The sequence below is a fragment of the Mizuhopecten yessoensis genome, unplaced genomic scaffold, assembly GCF_002113885.1.
Source record: "Mizuhopecten yessoensis strain PY_sf001 unplaced genomic scaffold, ASM211388v2 scaffold10829, whole genome shotgun sequence".
Taxonomy (NCBI): Eukaryota; Metazoa; Mollusca; class Bivalvia; order Pectinida; family Pectinidae; genus Mizuhopecten; species Mizuhopecten yessoensis.
The window spans coordinates 1,195,316-1,215,625 of NW_018408742.1; the positions used below are offsets into that span (position 1 = coordinate 1,195,316).

General features: G+C 34.7%; 1 protein-coding gene across 2 annotated transcripts in view; it reads right to left on the reverse strand.

The window, feature by feature from the left end:
* Positions 1-2,277: 2,277 nt before the first annotated feature.
* LOC110462775 (procollagen-lysine,2-oxoglutarate 5-dioxygenase 1-like) overlaps positions 2,278-20,310 on the reverse strand; it is a 74,558-nt gene continuing 56,525 nt past the window's right edge. Inside the window, exons 8-21 of one of the 2 annotated variants that reach the window (XM_021516928.1) lie at positions 19,327-19,350; positions 18,444-18,541; positions 17,802-17,903; positions 16,610-16,741; positions 16,223-16,344; positions 15,000-15,101; positions 13,603-13,728; positions 11,910-12,042; positions 11,674-11,787; positions 10,754-10,822; positions 9,548-9,658; positions 8,519-8,665; positions 7,886-8,014; positions 2,278-7,332 (exon numbers count right to left, since the gene is read on the reverse strand). In XM_021516928.1, coding sequence (XP_021372603.1) covers positions 7,177-7,332; positions 7,886-8,014; positions 8,519-8,665; positions 9,548-9,658; positions 10,754-10,822; positions 11,674-11,787; positions 11,910-12,042; positions 13,603-13,728; positions 15,000-15,101; positions 16,223-16,344; positions 16,610-16,741; positions 17,802-17,903; positions 18,444-18,541; positions 19,327-19,350 — 1,565 coding nt within the window. In that variant the 3' untranslated portion in view covers positions 2,278-7,176. The remainder of the gene's footprint in view (positions 7,333-7,885; positions 8,015-8,518; positions 8,666-9,547; positions 9,659-10,753; positions 10,823-11,673; positions 11,788-11,909; positions 12,043-13,602; positions 13,729-14,999; positions 15,102-16,222; positions 16,345-16,609; positions 16,742-17,801; positions 17,904-18,443; positions 18,542-19,326; positions 19,351-20,310) is intronic. The other variant, XM_021516929.1, reaches the window with a different exon arrangement.

A 20,310-nucleotide genomic window follows, 5' to 3' on the forward strand; every position in this document is an offset into this window, starting at 1 on the left:
TTAAGAATCAGAGGTGCTAGTTTCAAATCCTTTTTAGTCTGAAATCTGTATGCTAGATATTGAGTAAGGTGGTTTTATTGTTTTTTGTCACTTTGAATAATATTTCTGTTCATGTTAAAAACAAAATCAACTCTGTATAAATATATCAGGTGACCGTTAAGGCCCATGGGCCTCTTGTTCAATTTAAAACCTGCTGAATACCAAACAGGTTTAACAAAGGAGTACAAGAAACAAAGTTGCAAGAAGAACTACATATAAATCTGTTTTGGTGGGAAAGACACCAAGAAAATGAGTTTCCATGTTCTGTCCCAATTTTCCTCTATTTCCCCTATTGGCCCACATGCACCTTTTTATACAAATTAAACAAATTGAGTTTTTCCCCCTAAGCATGCTTCAGACACATCTTCCATTTATAAATATTCAATTCCCTTTGGCCAAAGATTCTCTAGAACAAGTTTGGTTAAATTCCCTTCAACGGTACAGAAGGAGAAGGGTCTTTAATGTTTTCCTCTATTTCCCCTAATGGGCCCCACTCATCTGCCCCAAAGAAGGGGGCCCACAAACCTCAGTTTAAACAAAATTGATTCTTTTGTCCCAAAGCATGCTTTGGTTTAAATCCCTTCACTTGTATAGTAGGAGAAAAAAAACCTCTATTTCCCCTATTGGGCCCCGCCCCTATGCCCCCAGAGGGTCCACACCCTCCGTTTATACAAACTTGAGGCTCCTTTGTCCAAAGATGCTCTAGAACAAATTTGGTCAAAATCCTTCTATTGGTTGAGAAGATTTCTAAAGATTTACCTATTTGGCCCCGCTCATCTGCCCCCAGGGGGACCATACCCTCCTTTTATACAATACTGAGAACCCATTGGCCAATGATGCTCCACACCAAATTTGGTCAAAATCCCTTTATCGGTACAAAAGGAGAAGGATCTTTAATGTTTTCCTCTATTGCCCCTAATGGGCCCCACCCGTCTGCCTCAAAGAAGGGGGCCACACCCCTCAGTTTATACAAAATTGATCTTTTGTCCCGAATCATGTTATCAGACTGCCATTTGGTTTAAATCCCTTCACTTGTATAGTAGGAGAAAACAAATCCTCTATTTTCCCTATTGGGTCCCGCCCCAGAGGGGCCATGGCACCCTTCGTTTATACAAACTTGAGTCTCCTTTGTCCAAAGATGCTCTAGGACAAATTTGGTCAAAATCCTTCTATTGGTTGAGAAGAAGATTTTTAAAGATTTACCTATTTTCCCCCTTTTTGGCCCCGCCCATCTGCCCCCAGGGGGACCATACCCTCCGTTTATACAAAACTGAGAACCCTTTGGGCAATGATGCTCCACACCAATTTAGGTCAAAATCCCTTCATCATTACAAAAGGAGGATCTTAAATGTTTTCCTCCATTTCCCCTAATGGGCCCTACTCATCTGCCCCAAAGAAGTGGGCACACACACCTCAGTTTAAACAAAATTGATTCTTTTGTCCCTAAGCATGCTTCAGACTGCCATTTGGTTTAAATCCCTTCACTTGTATAGTAGGAGAGAAAAAAATCCTCTTATTTCCCTCAAGATGCTCTAGGACAAATTTGGTCAGAATTAAATCCTTCTATTGGTTGAGATTTTTAAAGATTTATCTATTTTCCCCCAATTTGGCCTGGCCCCTCTGCCCCAAGGGGGACCATACCCTTCGGTTTATACAAAACTGAGAACCCTTTGGCCAATGATGCTCCACACCAAATTTGGTCAAAATCCTTCTGAGCTGTTCAGGACTAGTAGCGTTTTAAAGGAAAAAGTTGACGGACAATGGATAAGCTCACTTCAGGCCAGGTGAGCTAAAAATCATCAACCGATACAGTGTCATCACTAGCTACTTCATTTCTGAACAGATTTTGATGACAGTTTATACACAGAATACTTCTGATGAGTTCATTTTCCAGGATTTCAAGGTCAAAGTGGTTCTAACTATTTATAGAACATCAAACACTGAAACTGATTTCACATGGCGGCGATTAATGCCCTACAGACATTTTCTAGGCTTTGCCCTGTAATAAGCCCATCCCCCTACTTTCAGTCGGAGATAATGTGTTGGCCCTCTGGGCGTATTGGTGGATAAGTATGGAAACTATAGGAAAGTTGGGCCAGGACTTTTCTGCAATGAGTAAGTTTAGTTAGAAGGATAGTATTACAATCTGTAGTCCAGGAAATGTTAATTTAATTCCAAACAAAATGTAAAATAAGTGACAAGTAACAGTATGTGAGAGAAAGGAACCCACAAAGCATGTTTTTAATGAAATAACTTTATTTTGCAAAAATACGACAAAAGTTAAGCTTGTAACATCAGTGAACATGGCACCAATCTCTGTGAACATTCTCGAAGATCAATGAACAATTGGGGTTAGATTGAGATTCAGTGAACAATTAACAATGTTGTGACTAGAATGGTTAAATAATTTGTCAATTGGTCCCAGAACAACTGGCACCTTCCAAACCTTGTGACAATGCAAGATACTGAATTTTTCCTCCAGATTCTCATATTGATTTTGCAACGATAAAAAAAATTCTGGATTTTATTGCCTCGACAGGAAAAGGATATTTACTTGCAACTCAGTTGAAAGGTAGAAACTTGAACAGCACAAAATTGAAAGACTTAGCTAGAGATTAATTACAGACTTAAAAATTTGATAGAAACTTGAACAGCACAAAATTGAAAGACTTTGCAAGAGATTAATTACTGACTTAAAAATTTGATAAATATCTTTAAGTCTTCACCAGATAACTGTTCATTGATCTATTCAAGAACTGTCCACCAATCCCTCAATACTTTCTTAAAAAAAAATTAGAATTTTGGTCTTAATATCTAATAATTTATCTCACAAGAACTCTCTCTCACAAAAAAAATCAAAATGATGACAAAAAGCAGCAGATGCGAAAATATTTTTGAACAAATACATCATTCAATCAGCAATGACATTTATATTTCAAATGACAGAATAATACAATTATTATAAAGGCAGTAAAAAGCTGCATAAATGCTGTATATTCACTACATGTACTGTTTATTTAAATATACTGATCTTGAGCTAAACTGGTTTCAAGCATGTATACTAAATCTATAAATGATTACTGTTTAAGAACAAGATTCACCACCAGGGAAAATCTCACCGACGTTCTTCTATATAAAGTTTCCTACTCTTGGGTAATGGACAGAATTCATCAAAAATTAAAAATATCGCACCAACCTTATAATCATATATAGATACATTGCAATTTCTTCTTCAGATAAAATTCAACTTCTACCATTTTATCCAACAACCAATACTTGATGAGAGAAGCTATTAAAAAAATGCTTAATTGAATCGCCTACATCAATCAGTTTATTTTGAATTTCAAATCAAGTTTAATTTTTGTATTAATTCACAAATATTAATTCTATACATAACTTCTATAAATACTGAAATAGCCTCCTCTCAATGGAGAATTTATACAGGTATGAACAAATTGTACTGGCAATTTAATTTTGGCAAGAAATTTTCCACAAAAATATGAAATAGTAACATAAGATGCATATAAAATAACGAATAAACAATCTAGGAATACAATAAATATTCTGAAATACCAGGGTGTCGAGAATACAGGTTTCGTGGCATTTTTAAGTTTTATGCAATTAATGAAAGATAGAAATAATCAAGAATTATTTTTCCATGGTTAAGAAGCCTTCCACCTGTAGAATATCACTTAATCATCACAGGTAAAATCCAAACATGACTTTACATCTCATTATGCGTAACTCTTTAAAGTCTTATATAACAAGAACAAGTTTTGCAAGAAGTCCAGTCTTCAAAGTCTTGACAAACTTAAGTACGGGGTACGTCATACAATCGAAACAATAATTATTGAGTTGAAATCTTTCAAAAGGCAGTAAGTTATAATATCAGCAGTCAAAATTTTGTACAATTCTGCGTAAACACACATAACAGCATTATATCATTGTTATCAAGTTAAAGTGAAAAACGAACGAATATATATTGGTGATAAGCTGTGACATAATTATATAATGTGCATAGTTATATACAACTCAAGAATGCAGGTGTTCTACAAATATTTCATATAAAAACTATAGAAAGATATTAGATGAAGCGATTCCCTAGGTAATCTATGATAAATTACCAAGAAACCGATGAGATGACCGGTCTTCCCTGCTTTTGAAAATCAACCGTTCCATGCTGTTTAATATAGGTACCTGATGTACAGATTGTCAAATCTTTGGATTTAAATTATTATTATTATTATTTTGATTGCTATTGCACATCTTAACATTAATTTTCAACTGAATGCATATTTAGTGAAGTGCAGATCAACATTCAGGTGATGCATTTAAATTTACATACTTCCTTAATAATATCTTGTGATACTTAAAAAAAAAAGATTGACTATTGATAATGCATGCTATGAAAATCATACACAAATCAGATACAATTATTGATGAAAATGAAAAAAAAAAATGTTTTAAATAATTCTATAGAAAGCTACTCCTAATACAGTTAAGGTGTGCACAATCCAGTTGACACATCAGTTCAGGACTCAAACTTCACCAAAACATACAGTCATGGTCTAAAAGTATTTCCTAACCTTGGTAAGCAATTATGTATTTTTCTCATTTTTTTTTACTATTTTTTTAAAAGTAATTGACGGTGACACTAAAACGAAAAATTTACAACTGAGTTTTCTATACCTTCATCTCACAAAATTATCGTTTTTGTGAAAGTCTGTAATTAGTTTCAAGAGTTATTTAAAACAAAAAAAGAAGGCTTTTGCAGCATCTTCTTTTTCATCTTACCGGGAAAAATTGTATTTCTGAGATTATGGTAATTTGCGATCCATTAAACAGAAAAATAAGGCAACATTGCAAAAGGAGGTAAAATTTTGTTTCAGTGGCTTATCTGGTAAACTAATGTAGAAATGTATGAACCAAAAAGTGTGGGAAAATACTTTCAGCGTGTGACTGTAAATTGTCTTCAAAGTTGTCCATCCACACAAAGAGAGCAAGCTTATTAAAAAGGTCACCCTGTAAAAATTGTATTGATTGCTTAAATTGCATAAGATAATTATTTGTATGTGAAGCATTGCATGCAAATTCATGTACGAAACAAACAATTATACATTTACAGTAACAAGGTCACCTACACAGAAAGCAAGGTCACCTAGCAGCAAGGTCACCTACACAAAATGCAAGGTCACCTACATTAAAGCAAGGTCAATCATGACAGCTAAAGGGTCACCTTTAGAAACAATACGGTGGGCAGATTAGGAAATATGATTTGATTTTCATTGCAATACAACAGGTAGATAGTTATGGACGGCAGATATATAAGATCAATAGAATTAAAAGGTGAGAAATCTATCATACAAAGTACTGTACACTGGAAAATTTTGCCAAGTCAAATTTTTGCCCTTCAACGTTAAAATCTGTTACCTAATATTAAACTTGCCCTTCACATTTAATTACTATGTATATTATGTTGTTTACAAACTTTTCCTGTAATGATAAACTCAACCTCATTACGGAGGGCAAAAAGGCAAAAATTACACTGCACAATAATTTCCCAGTAAAGATCTTTTTGTAAAGATGTGGTAAGTTTCAAAACATCTAGCTAACTGTGAAACCCATTATTTTATTTCAGTATAAGAAATACTGGAGGTAGTTGTGACTTCATAATTATTAGATGATATATTAGCACATATCATCTTCTAATTATGAAGAAGCTAGATTACAGATTATTTTATATCAGACTACATAACACAGTTATATATCTGATACCATTTAGATATCTCCAATCAACTTAACAAACAACAGGAAAGAGATTTCACAAAAATCATTATTCTTAAATAAATTTAAATATCATAAACAAATCCAAAAAATTATGACAAAGTAGACATCAAACATTAATTATCATTTTTCTCATGCAATTATTGAAACATGATGGCCATGAATTCCATACATTTTTTTTTTTTTTTTTTTTTACCCCTTAAGGATCCCTGTCCCACTGCACAGTATTTTTTTTTTTTGTATATAGAGTAAACTCCCCTTAATTTCATTTTGAATAACTAGCATAGTTGGTCTGGGACACTTCCTATAGCCACGTAGCTCAGAGAGTAAGAGAGATTGAATAGCAATTTGAGGCCTAGGGTTCAAATCCTGGTCTAGCCATGCTGAATAATTTACACTCAAACAAATAATGTTAATTTTTTTTCTTTAATCCTTTTCTAGTATTTTTCTATTTAAATCCTGCAAGGAAATGCCAGAAAAATAAGTTTTAAATGCATAGTTAGGGTTTTTAGTAGTGGTATGGGGATTCTAAACACCAAGACATACAATACACATGTACCTAAGGAAACAAAGATTTTCTTTCTACCACACGAGTCATTATCAAAGACATAAGGTATTACATGTACTTAGGTAAACATAGCTTGATCACAGTATAAAGTATTAATTTTATTAATTGATCTATCAATAAGCCCATACCTGGTAATAAGGCCACCTTTATTTATCATAGTTCAGTAGTAATGGCCTTAGTCACAGATGATATGGCCTTAGTCACAGATGATATGGCTATGGCAGTATATCCAGGCTTATTGTAGGATACATATTGTGGTAAATATACAAATATATCAATAGTAACCATTCAGTTTTTCATTTTGAAATTCACTAGAATTTCGACTTGTAAATCATTTGATTATGTTAATTTTTGCAACAAACTTTGAATTTTATCACACATTTTGTTTTAAAGAACACTCTTTGTCTACAGTGCATTGGTCCAATGTAATCTTATATATAGCAGAGAAGATATATGTACCAAGTATATTTCTGTATAGACATGGTCAACACACCGACAATCTTATTCATGTACTAAGTAACCTCTATAGTACATGGCTAACAATTTATATGGTTTACAAGAAAAAAACGTAAGGGAAAGTGAAACTTGAATTTTCATCTGATTATAAATCTTAAAATTATGATAAACAAATACTGGACAATGGCATAGTTTATAAATCTATAAATGAGACCAAGATTCAGGATTGTTTATTGGTCCATGAATGAGGACCATAATATAGCATTGTTTATTGGTTCATGAACATAGTTTATGGGTTCATGAATGTGACCAAAATGTAACATTGTTTATTATGGGTCTACGAAAGAGACCATGATGTAACGTGTGCCCTTAGTCGTATGAAGTCCTTCGTGGTAATGAGTCAGACGCCCCGGGTGCATTAACATCCAGCCTTTCTTTGTTGATTGGACGCTGCAGTTGTAACGTATAAATCTGCAGCCTCCTCCCTGTGGACAAAAAACAGAATTATATTGACAGCCGAATTATCACAGGATCCTGATTCTACACACAATATATATACACTGGACTCTGTAAAATCTACCAACAAAATTATTAGTGATATAGAAGTTAATTTTGAATTTCAGCTTCAATATGCAGTATCACTAACAGCTATAAAAATTAGTCAATTTTCATCTACTGGTATATATTATACCATATTACCCCTAAAATAATCTTGGTTATTTCCAATAATGGAACTCAAAGAGACGGACAATACTTCTTAATGCATAATAATTAATGAATGTTTTTCAGTTTCTAAAATAACGGAAACGATTTTGCACAAAGCACAACTTTGCATTGAAATTTCATCGCTTAGCAACTTCAGCCAATCAGAAGTTTACAAATACTGCGCCAAACATTGGAGAGTACCACATCATCCCTTTTGTTGTTGTCTTTCATAAAGCTATACAATTTAACCTCAAAAAGTCTAACAAAGGTAAAATAGCCAAAGATCACATTATAAAACTGTCCACAAACTAACGAGAGTTTAAAACAGCTTACCTCGAAGTCTACATCTGGTGTGTTGAGAGCTATGTTAATTGTGAAGGTGGATGAATCGTGGTGAGGTTTCAGGAACGGCTGCTCGTCTGGACGGTAACGTACCACAAAGTTCATGATGGCATGTGGAGGCTGTAAACAATAGAAATACTAATTAGCTGAAGTAGAAGAAATTCTCTGACAGGCATTATTTTTTATTTTTTTTTAAAAGATAAAGAAGTAGACAGTGTGAAAATGAAACATTCTTTAAATGTTGATATAATTAATTAATTATTCCAACCTTTGAACTGGAAGAGTTCAAATGTGTCTGCAGGGGTGAATGAGTTAATCGCAGAAAATACAAAACTCAGACAGGTGATGTGAACTCATATCACCAGCTTACCAACATAGATAATTGATAAATATTGTGGTAAGAAATGAGATCTTGATTACTTTTGATGTTAAACAATATAGGTAATTAATCAACAGTTACTGATGAAAACTTGGTGAAGAAAATGCATATTATAACATCAATTTTATAAACGCAGCCCATTTTAAATTTACACTAATACAAATTTCAAAAAATTTCAAACATTTTCTGTTTTATAAACACAGCCTTTAACTAATGTGATGAAGTAAACAATATTTGACCCGTACATCGTGGAAATAACCCTCGTAGGCACGTTGTTGTAACTTTGATATGTAGATCTTGAGGAAGTGTAACCAATGTCTCTCAAATCCAATCTGATTCATATGGATGTCGACCGTCGGTACATTCTCATAACCAGTAGCCAGCCTCTCATCCTGAAAACAAGGTCAGATTGTCATACTGTAAACTAATACTTGTAAACAGTTTCCCATTCCATGGACATTTATGTTGGGCTCATACAAAGAATTTACTGATAAATTTATTGTACATTCCATTGATTTCAATGGCATCATTGTATACCAGGACATTTTTGCTGCAGTTTAATTTTCTCCTTTTTCGATCTCTGTAATGAGGGCGAATTAATCATTACAGCAAAAATTTGTAAACAACGTAATATGCATGGTAATTAATTATAAGGGTGAATTTAATATTGGGCGAAAATTGATTTTACCGTCAAGGGAGAACAAATTTCAACATTTACATCCATTTTTTTTAAATTTATGTTTGATATTTCAATGAAAATAAAATCAAACAATACAAGAAATAAATATAGTTTTAATTATGATATTGTACTAATACTTCGTCTTATCACATATGTCACTGATAAATGATACAATCAATATTTACACACTGTGATGTGTTGAGGAAAACAATTTTTTACTTCATTCTTCAAACTAATAGAATTGTATTACTGATCACTGAAAAGGTCTAAGCTTATGGATGGCAACTCATGAATTGAATCCTTACAAACATAATTTCAAGAAAAAGAAAAAAAAGATAAACAGAATCGTAGAAATATCAAAAGTATAACTCTAGTATAAATGTAATTTGAGTGAGATGAATTATGACAACCTAGATACAAGATTTTTTCTGTCACATCATGCTGTAAAACAGAGTAAAGTAACATTAGCTCATCAGAGCAATTCTCACATCAATTAAGCTGAATGAACCATAGCTCAACCATCTACTGTTCTGAAATTTTCATGACATGGGCTGGTCAACAGAGTGACCAATCGTTATTTGACCTTGATACTGACCTTGTGACTGTTGCGGCCACCAGACCACTGACCATGATTCTCCATCTCCGAGATAAGTTCATCACAAAAGGCGTCGGTGACAATTGGGAACCAGAACACATCAGGGCACGGCTAAGGACAGTAATAGATACACAACGTCAGCACAATACATTCTCCATTATCTCCCCTATCTGTATATGAAGAATAAAGTTATCCCCCCTATCTTTACATGAAGAATATAGTTATGTGTGTAAAATTAATCTACATTTGTGTATCCCGGTTGAAACGGTTCAGGTAGGGCAGAAATATTCCACAAGAAACGAACACACTTGGACCGAACTATAGGCAGAGCTATAAATGTCCTTTCATGCGTCCACTAAATTATACAACGTATCTTAAAATCTACATGTGGCTTGACCTTGCTTTAGAAAGAAATAACGCAAACTAGCAATAATCAGCATTTTAATCTTGGTCAGGTACGTCTGGACCCCTCAATCTATACATGCCGAATATTCCTGTGGTCAGTCTCGGTTCAGATCTGTGCCTGTCGTATTCTTTCTAGGTTTAACCCTTTCAACTGTGTGAATCGGATACGCAAAAGAGGCCATAGTTATCTCCAAGTTTATGAGTGAAGTAAAGAGTTATCTCCCACATAATGGGTAGAAGAGAGTTACCTTCCACATCTACGTGTGTAGAAGGAATTATTTCCATATCTGTGTGTAGAATAGAGTTGCCTCTCATATCTGTGTGTAGAATAGAGTTGCCTCTCATATCTGTGTTTTGAATAGAGTTACCTCTCATATCTGTGTGTAGAATAGAGTTACCTCTCATATCTGTGTGTAGAATAGTTATCTCTCATATCTGTGTGTAGAATAGAGTTACCTCCCATATCTGTGTGTAGAATAGAGTTACCTCTCATATCTATGTGTGAAGTACAAAAATAGCCTCCTTTTCTATGCATAGTATAGGGTTATCGCACATACATGTATCTGTACATATCTGTACTGAGGTGTATGTAGAATAAAGCTGATATTTGAATTTGTCGGATAGTGCTCTTCTCTGTTATGACCATATCTATGTATATTCATCTTGACCTGAATTTTCAATGGTACTGACAAATTTTTTCCGATCCATATATCTTTTACTCATAAGTAATCTCTCTGGAGTGTTTTTTGAAGAAATATGTTAAAATAGTTTACTTCTAAATACTTTTGTAAATCAACTTACCATGGGAAGCGTGTAGTTAGGGTCAAGACTTATGGAGTAGTTCTGATGGATGTACTTCAGTTCCCAGTCCTGAAACATGACCAACATCATAGCTATAGTCTGAAGATTTTCATTAGAGGAACACAGTGGTGAATACATATACACTTGTACAATACTTATAAACCCAAACAGGTCTTTCCCACATCATGTATTGTATATTATATTTATTCGGCAATAAGCCCATCCATATCTATATATATATTTAAGTTCAGTAAAAATTCTAACAAAATCTTTTTAACTGTCCTGTTAGCCAATCCCCTACTTTTAGTTAGAGATTATGGGTGTGCCCCCTGGGCTTATTGAAGGATATTTAAGGTACATAGCAGAAATATATATTTTATCATTGAAGTAACTCAAAGTATACTGTGTACAATGAAACCTGTCTTAACTGTACATTTAGTAACAGGATCAATAATAGTTTTCTGTTTACGCAGGTTAATTTTACAAAAAATTGATACAATGTGGTTTATATGAATTTCTTCTAAATACAGGTAACTGGGTTATACAGATACGTATAACAAGGTATCCAAGTAACTACGGGTAACTGGGTTACTACAAGTTACTGGGTTATTACATGTTGATGGGTTATTACAAGTTACGAAAGTATTACAAGTTACTGTGTTATTAAGTTTATTGAAGCCATTGGGTTATTACAGGTTATTGGGTTATTGCAGTTTATTGAAGCTACTGGATTATCACAGGTTACTGGGTTGCACAGGGTTCAGTAAAGATGAGTCCCATAGTACATTTCAGACAATTGTTTATAATTAGAATCTAAATTTAACAGAGGTTTTTCGCCTAAAACTGAACAAAAACAATCTATTCTCATTAAACATTTCAATTTGAGGTGCAAGTTGAAGTGCAAACCTGAAAACACATACCCAGGGGTTGTTGAAAAGTTCAAAGAGGTCGTTGTTCTTGTGTGTGGTCTCAAAATTGTCAGGGTCCGTCTGGTGTCCATACATAAACATGTTTGATACAAACATAAAGGTTCCCTGCAACAAACCAACAACATAAACATAAATCACTCATCACATGTCATAAAATAAATCTGTTTTGTTTAGTGACCTTAACGTTTAACTAAGAAAAATAAGTTGGCTGTGTAACAAACACTTACCATCTCACGGATGACCTTGCAGAAAGCCATGTCTGGGTCAAGGTCACTGCTGGTGTAGGCCCCGAGCAAGGATGGGACGAGTGATCCATGGATAAGATAGGTCCCAGTGATAAAAGGTACATTCCATAAACCCCTGAAAATACGCAAAAATTTTGTTCAACTTTTTGTTATACGTGTAGAAGAACTGCATTTTTTCATCCGGTTAAACATTTGCCCTTCCCAAATCGTCACAAGTACAATTTGCCCCTCAGATATGATTACTGGTACGTCTAACTATATTTGCTGTAATGATAAATGTGCCTTCTTTAAGGAAGGAAAAAGGCGAAAAGAAATCTGTGGCAACTAGAACACTGACAGGTCAGTAAGGGCCCCGTCTTGTGGCAATATATCCCACATAATCATCAAGAAGCAATCTGCCCATATAGTTGAGCTTGACGTTTGACATTTGGACTTTAAAAAAAATCGTAAGGAAGCAAAATATACATTTTACAGTACTATGATGTGAGTCTTGTTTCCTTCCACCTCCATATTTGCTGGGCTAACAGAAATGTAAATACCGGTGCAAAACTCATTTGTTAGCTTTGATTTGTTTTATTTCACCTTACACACCTCCTCCATCAAGAGCCAGGGTCAAAGTCAGAGATCCACTTTGTCTTTGACCTTTGGACCCAAATGACCTTGACCATTAACCCAGTGATTCTTTAATTCCGACCAACTTTGCTTCTTAATATCATAACAAAATGATAATCAGCAAAAATACAAAACTTGACCTTGACCCTCTGGACCCCGTAACCTGGACCTAAGGTCAGTTGACTCTGTGTTAAGTTATGAACGACATTGCTTCATAATGTCATAACAAAATGTTCATCAGGGAAAAGGTTTAACCTTGACCTTTGACCCAGTGACCTTGACCTTTGGTCAATTGACTCCTTGTTTTATTCTGAGCAACATTGCTCCAAAGTGTCTTAGCGAAATGTTCACCAGTGAAAAGATACAAAATTTAACCTTGCCCTTCGACCCAATGACCTTGACCTTTGGTCAGTTGACTCCTTGTTTAATTCTGATCAACTTTGCTTCATAATGTCATAACAAAATGTTCATCAGGGAAAAGGTACAAAATTTAACCTTGACCTCTGACCCAATGACCTTGACCTTTGGTCAGTTGACTCCTTGTTTAATTCTGATCAACTTTGCTTCATAATGTCATAACAAAATGTTCATCAGTGATATATGTAAAATTTGACCTTGACCTTTGAACCTTATGACCTTAACCTTTGACCTTGACTTTTTACCTCAACGTGTATTTTTGTAAACTGAACATCTTGATCAAGTTTATGTACATCGGTCAATAAATACCAAAGTTATCAGCCAGGACCAAAATTTGTGGACAGACAGACAGACAGACAGACAGACAGACAGAGTGATTACTATAGTGCACCCGTATCTCCGATACGGGGCCCTAATAATTATAGTAATCAACAACTTAACAAGGAGCTTGCTTCCACAAGTTACACAAGAAGCTGGTTATTACTTAAAACAGCTTCTCAATCTACTCTCATTTACAATCAACATTTCCATCTGCTGTCTATGTATTATCTTACCATTGCATCACCTCTGACTATAAATCACTCATCAAAAGCATTATTCTTTTTGAACTAGCTGGTTACAGACATATAGCAGTAGTAAAACTTACATTCTATGATTCTGTACAATGTCCATATAATCATCAGAACGAGCGTAGAATCCGTTTTTGTTGAGGGCGCCCCACCAGTTGGACCAGAGCTGGTATGGCCGCGTCAGCACGGGTGCCAGCACCGTCCTGTAACACAGCAATGATAGATTATGATAGATTACCCACCAATATAGGCATTGACAGAGTACATGTGTGGTGTAAGAAGCATGTGTAGTTTTAAGAGCACATGTGTAAAAGCATATGAGTGGTATATAGAGTACACCTGTGCTGTTAAACACCTATGTGATATATAGATCTTGAAGTTGTGTGTTGTATAAAGTATATATGTTGTGTATAGAATACACATTTATCACATAATGTACTGTGTTATCCAGTGAATATACCCATGTCATATTGTTTGGTATAGTAACCGATCTAATATGACCTATTAGCCCTGTGATTGCTTGCAAGTTTCAATTGCCTAGGACAAGAACATGACATCACAGACTTACGCACAGCAGTCCAAATGGCGGCTTTTTACATTTCAAGGTTGCATGAAAAATGTCGATTTGCAGGAATAAATGCCACAAATCTTGATTATGTGATAAAAAGGATCTTACACTCGTTTTCATTCATATGAAATTTATGAAACTTGTCACATTTTTTTAATTTTAGCTCGCCATTGAAAAATTCAATGTATACATTAATGGATCTGTCTCACTGTAGGTAAGTTTTAAAACTGTTCTTAACTGACAAATATCTTCCAACAGATTTTACTGAGGGTGATAGATATCAAAAGAGTTTGAAACAACAGACATTCCGCCTACAAACCTTATCACGTTTCGTTGTACAATGACCTAATTTATACAAATGGCACATACAGTAAACACAAAACCTGTCAATAATGCACTTAGGTATATATTGTTTTGTTTCCAATAGACACAGGTATCTATAATTAACTGTTCATTTTATGTGCATCTGATAGGAGTTATCTCCCTTCCCGTATCCCAATCGTGTCCAGGGCCGCTTTCGTTTATCGCGATCCAAACGGTTGGACCCGAGTTGTTCGTTTATGAAATAAGGTAGGACCTAGAAATCTGATGCTACTTTCAGGCATGCCTTCACAAAGCCTTGCAATGCCTAATAAACTTTTGCAGGTCTGCCTGAATTTATCCCCGAAAAAATGTTACATTTAAAAACAGACAAACCGTTTTTTCCCGCATAACCAGTGATTCTTTTATGGATTACAGAAAAAGAATGAAATCTTATTATATTTCAGCCTTAACACAAAGTGTATTAACCACTACCTGAAACAAACTGCATGATGTGGTCCATTCTCCCTGATAGGGTCTGGTGAAGTGAGAAATGGTCAGACTAGAGGACTAAAGAATGGCAAAAAAACACCAGCATGTGTGTACCTGTTGGTTTCGATGAGGATGTGTAGTCCCCCTTGGTGTCGGAGCTGGGAAGTGGAGTCCACGTTGAAGAAGTATTGACACTTTCTCTTCGCACATTCCTCTCTGTAAGGACAACAATAATCACCAGTGGTACAGAATTGATACAAACAGAAACAATTACTGATTTTCTAGTTAAAGTACAGTGGAAACCTGTCGTAGGTACCCATCTCTACCATTTCATTTTTTTTTTATTACTATGACACTTCAAAACATGCATAATATTTGTTCTGATACAGGAAAAACATTAAGGCTACTGAAGGACTGCCTTACTAACCAGCAAAGGCAGGCAGTATACCACAAGGTTCTGTATTTCACATTGTCAGGATACAACAGGTTGTATTACCCCAGGTAGTCTAAGTTTTTGTTCAGCTGGAACTTGTTGGTTGTTACTGGTATGCATATATAAAATTGACAAATTGAAACAAGAAAAGGTTCCAATTGTACCATTTTACACCGTGGAAACGTGAAGACAATATTTCATTGTCAATGTCATTTTGCCAACCATTGTGGGTTCTATTCATTTTTGGGAAGTAAATTGAACATTATACGGGATAATCCTGACTACTATTTTGCAGAAAATGTTTTGTAGGTATGTAATCAACACAATACCACACGTTCATATTTTTGTGACATTTCAGACAGAATTTGTGTATTGCTCAGCATTGCATATCCACTCAAGCATTTAATGCATTCATGTATACATGTTTCTCTCATTTCCCTGTGTGTAAGATAGAGCTGTCCAGGGTAAGAAAGGGGTGAAGGAAATTTCTATCGTACACAAAATTTCACGTGGCGTGACATCACAATGGCTCAACAATGATGTGACGTCACAAATTTGGAGCTGTCCGATGCCGCAATGTGGAAAAGGCGACGTGATGAAATTAAAACATTTTACTATATATTTACTGTACACGTTATTTTAGGTAACAAATAATAGTTATGCGTCACATATAATTTCATTCTAATGACCAGTTCATACCGGACTGAAACTATGGACATGTTACGTGAAAGTCATGTGATAGCATAAGAAATTTAAAGATAACAGAGCTGGATGCAACGGACCAATGTGTTTTCTGTGAATTTTACACTGCAAGAATATTAATTTCACAACGAAAAAATGAAAATAACACTGCACAAATTCAAATTTGCTATATATGATAGATGGGTAACTACAATGTACGTACAGTGCCCAGTTTCGAGCCTGCACCTCTGTCACATGGTCGTCTGCCCGCAGGTGGTTGATGGAATGGTACTCATCTTTTACTGTCTCCAGGAAGTTTGAAACAGCCTCATCATGGTACTTCACCTGAGGACACGCAAGGTCAAGGTCACATTGCATTCAAGGTCACTATGGTTTATAAATTTGATATTTAACCTTAAATAGTATAAGTTAGGAGAAAGAATAATTGTAACTGGGATATGTTTTCATTTGTCTCCTTTGAGAATATATAAACTCATTCACCCTTAAATATTTTAACTGGACTTGCCTAGTCTATAATTTGTTAAGGTTCAAACGTGACTCTATGGGTGAATAGGTTAAACCAAGAAGAGTTCAAATCAAACTGACTTACCTTATTGTGAACAAAAAGGTCAATCTTTTGTTTAGGGTAGATCTGGTCTCGAATATGTCCCAGAAATTCATTAAGGAACGGTGTGGGCTGTTCTATCATCACGGCTACCAGCACGGTAGGGAAATCTTCATCCTAAACGAATAGCAATATCATAGCAAGTGAAGAAACAAGCTTCTCCGCATATTTGTTGAACTTCAAATTGGTTATCTTGCAGATCAATGAAAAGAAAATTTAATCAACTAATGAGAGATTAATATGATACCCAGTTGAAGCTTTAATTTTCTATTAACTATTGTCAGGATGTTTCTAAGCATTTTCTTCATGTTGGTAAGTATGAATAGTAGAAAGGTTCTGTATCACAACCATTAAGTGTTTATGTGTGATGTTTCGTTGATTAGTATGGTATGTACTCTGTCACCTTTGTCAGACAAATGACACAAAGGTGTAAAATATGGACGGCTAGGCAATATACAATTGAAGTCGATACGATCACTATAAGCTTATGTACACTTAGTTGTTTTTCGGGATGTCTTTATTATGTTTACAAATATTTTACAATAAGTTAGAGATGTTCCTAATGGCTCCAGATCTGAGGATGCACAGTGTTTATGGGAAGAAAGAAAAGGTGTTCTACATGACATGAAAGCCAGGAAATATACTGTGTCAATGGGAAAAAAGAACAAGTGAAATTTGACCTGCACAGACCAAAATCAAAATTCTTCAGGAAGGATTTGGACTTTTGTCTTCATTCTTGCTGTGTATAAGTCAAAATCAAATACTGTAAATTACCAAATGTTCCCTTGCACAATATAGTATATTTTGCAAACTCTGGCCGATGGAAGTGTTAAATTAATGCTTGAATTTTGTGATCGAGAGGATTTATGATAGTCTTTTTTTTTTTGCTGGGTTCTAATTTTTGTGGTTTTCGAGGTGGAAGTCACAGAAAGTCCAACCCGTGAAGTAGGAATTTAATTCAACCTTACTGTAGCCATATATGCCTTAACCACTATACCCAAAGTCCGCAAGAAGTGGAACTTGTGAAATTTCTGCTTAAAGATTTTTTCAGTGCTATTCAAATAAAGATTTTAATTTACAAATGAGTCTCCTTGCAGATTTACAGAAAAATTAATCTCTCACAAAAATAAAGTGATTTCGAGTGCTGAAATCACAGAATTGACAAGCTGTACAATACCTTGACATCTCTCAGACTGATATAATCTCGACCACACGACTGACACCCCATACTCTGGGTCCACCCATCACCAAGGTAGTTAGCGATCCGGTTAAACTCCGGCTGAAAGGTACAAATTACACACATAGTTTTAAAATGGTAGAAAATACAGCAAAAACCCAGTATAATGTCCCTGTTATGTCGGCTACCTCACATAATTTTAATTACTGCCAACATATTTAGATGTCATGTTTTCATTTTTCTCAAATTCTGATGTATATTGTCAAACCCCTATATAATGCCAACATTGCTCTTGACAAATGGTGGTAGTGTAAAGAGGTTTTTGCTGTAGGTTATTTGTTTAACCCTTTCAACCCTAGGTAACTTTAATAGACTCTACCATACTCTCATCTGGATGAGTCCATTATGGTCTACAGTGGTGAAAGGGTTCAAGTCAGATAATGTTTTGAAAATATGTATTTCAGAATGATTTCTTTCAAAACTAAGTTTTGTTCCATATATACTCCGTATCCGTATCATACAACAATTTTTTATACGAATTATTATTATCAAATGTTACAAGGGTCCTTTACGAAATATTGCCTGGGTTTATTTTAACTTCAATATATCTTGAAAATATATGGAATTTATGTATTACCATACCTTGATTGGGCCGTTCCCATGTATAACAATAGGGGTGGTGCCAGTCTTACTGTTGTACAGGTAACTCCTAGAGCCCACAAACTTCAGGTCAACATCCCCTGTTGTCATAGAAACAATATTGTCATAAAGACGAAATCAATCACATTTCTGCAGGATATCATTAAAACGTTAAAAAAGAAGTTTATAAACTGTCTCATACAGTCACTTCAGAAAATAATTCCAATTTGATCTTCCTTAACTCATTCATCCCTGAAATTTCTTAATGAACTATTCCAACCTTTGAATTGGAAGAGTTCAAATGTGTCTTCAGGGGTGAACACAAGTTAATAATGATATTTGTGATATTTTCATAAAATTTTGTTCAACAATAAGGTCGATATGAGTAGTGCTGAAATAAAATACCAAATACAATTGTTAAAGATTATATTTTTATCAATCCATTGTTTATAACTATTGATGGGAATAGACTTGGTAGAACTATCTGGTCCAAATGTTCTAAACTGAAACCAACTAAAATCTACACTCCTTATCTCCAACCAATGGAAACATTTTATAAACATTTGATATTACATATATACTGATCATGCAGTCCCAACAAGTTTGGTAAAATTTTCGTTTTTTTTCCTGCTTTCAACAAACAATCAATGTCTTCAAATCATGGACCCCATAACCTCAAATGTTAATAGAAAATCTGCACAAATGTTTCCTCTGCGCTGAATTAAAATTAGTAGTACCATTGTAGCCCATTGTTTTAAAGACATCAAGAGCTATGTACATGCTACTCCTGGTCCATATTGTGTTATTTTCTATCATCTTTATTAATCTGTTACCCCTCATCCACAACAATATAAGTGCTTCCATTACAATGATACATAAATCTTACCTTTCTTTTGCATGCCTTTCCCACCTGAGTGAATTTCAATGATGAAATAGAATGGGTATAATTTTTTTTTTTACAATTTTTTTTTTTTTACAGTGAAATAGTAAGTATTTTATTTACATTTCATGTTGGGTTATTAGGTTGCTGGATGTTAGATTTTCTTCAAGTAACGTGTTGTAGCATTATTAAATGCTAAATGAAAGAAATGTTGTCGACCCTTTCCCCAACCTTTTTTAAAGCCACATTTCAAAAATGCACAAAACGGAGTGATAGTTTGAAGAAGTTTCTGTCAAGAGGCCAGATTCTAAAAGGCATACCAAATTATCTGTGGGGACGTGTCAGTACTTACAGTGAATAGAATGGTGTTATGTGTTATGTACCAAGTAAATAGATTAAGTGTATTGATCGAAAAATCAGATTACACCGCAGTAATGGTGTCTAGAAATGCTACCTTTTTGTTAAAATATTCCGTGGTGAATTTACTACAGTAACTGTGGTTACAGTTGTTACAATCCGGGTAAAATGTTTCCAGCTGGGACTCGCTATATGTTCAGGAGATATTGTCTATGATACTAAAGTATGTATGTGGTTGGTATGGCCCCATTTGCCAACATTTTAAATTCAACAAGAGGCCCATGGGCCTCAACGGTCACCCGATATATTTATACAGAGAGTTGATTTTGTTTCTAACATGAACAGAAATATTATTCAAAGTGACAAAAAACAATAAAACCACCTTATTCAATATCTAGCATACAGATTTAAGACTGAAAAGTATTTGAAACTAGCACCTCTGATTCTAAACAAGGAAAATGAAGAAATTTTAGCACACTGACTCCTTTGGGCCCCAGCCTACAGCTCTTGGGGGTAGGACTGGCTCAAAATTTTCAAAGTATCAAACTGTCAACTCAAAGTTATAATTCCAATCAAGTTATTAACATGTAATATTCAAAGTATCATTTGCCATTATAAACCATAATAAATTTT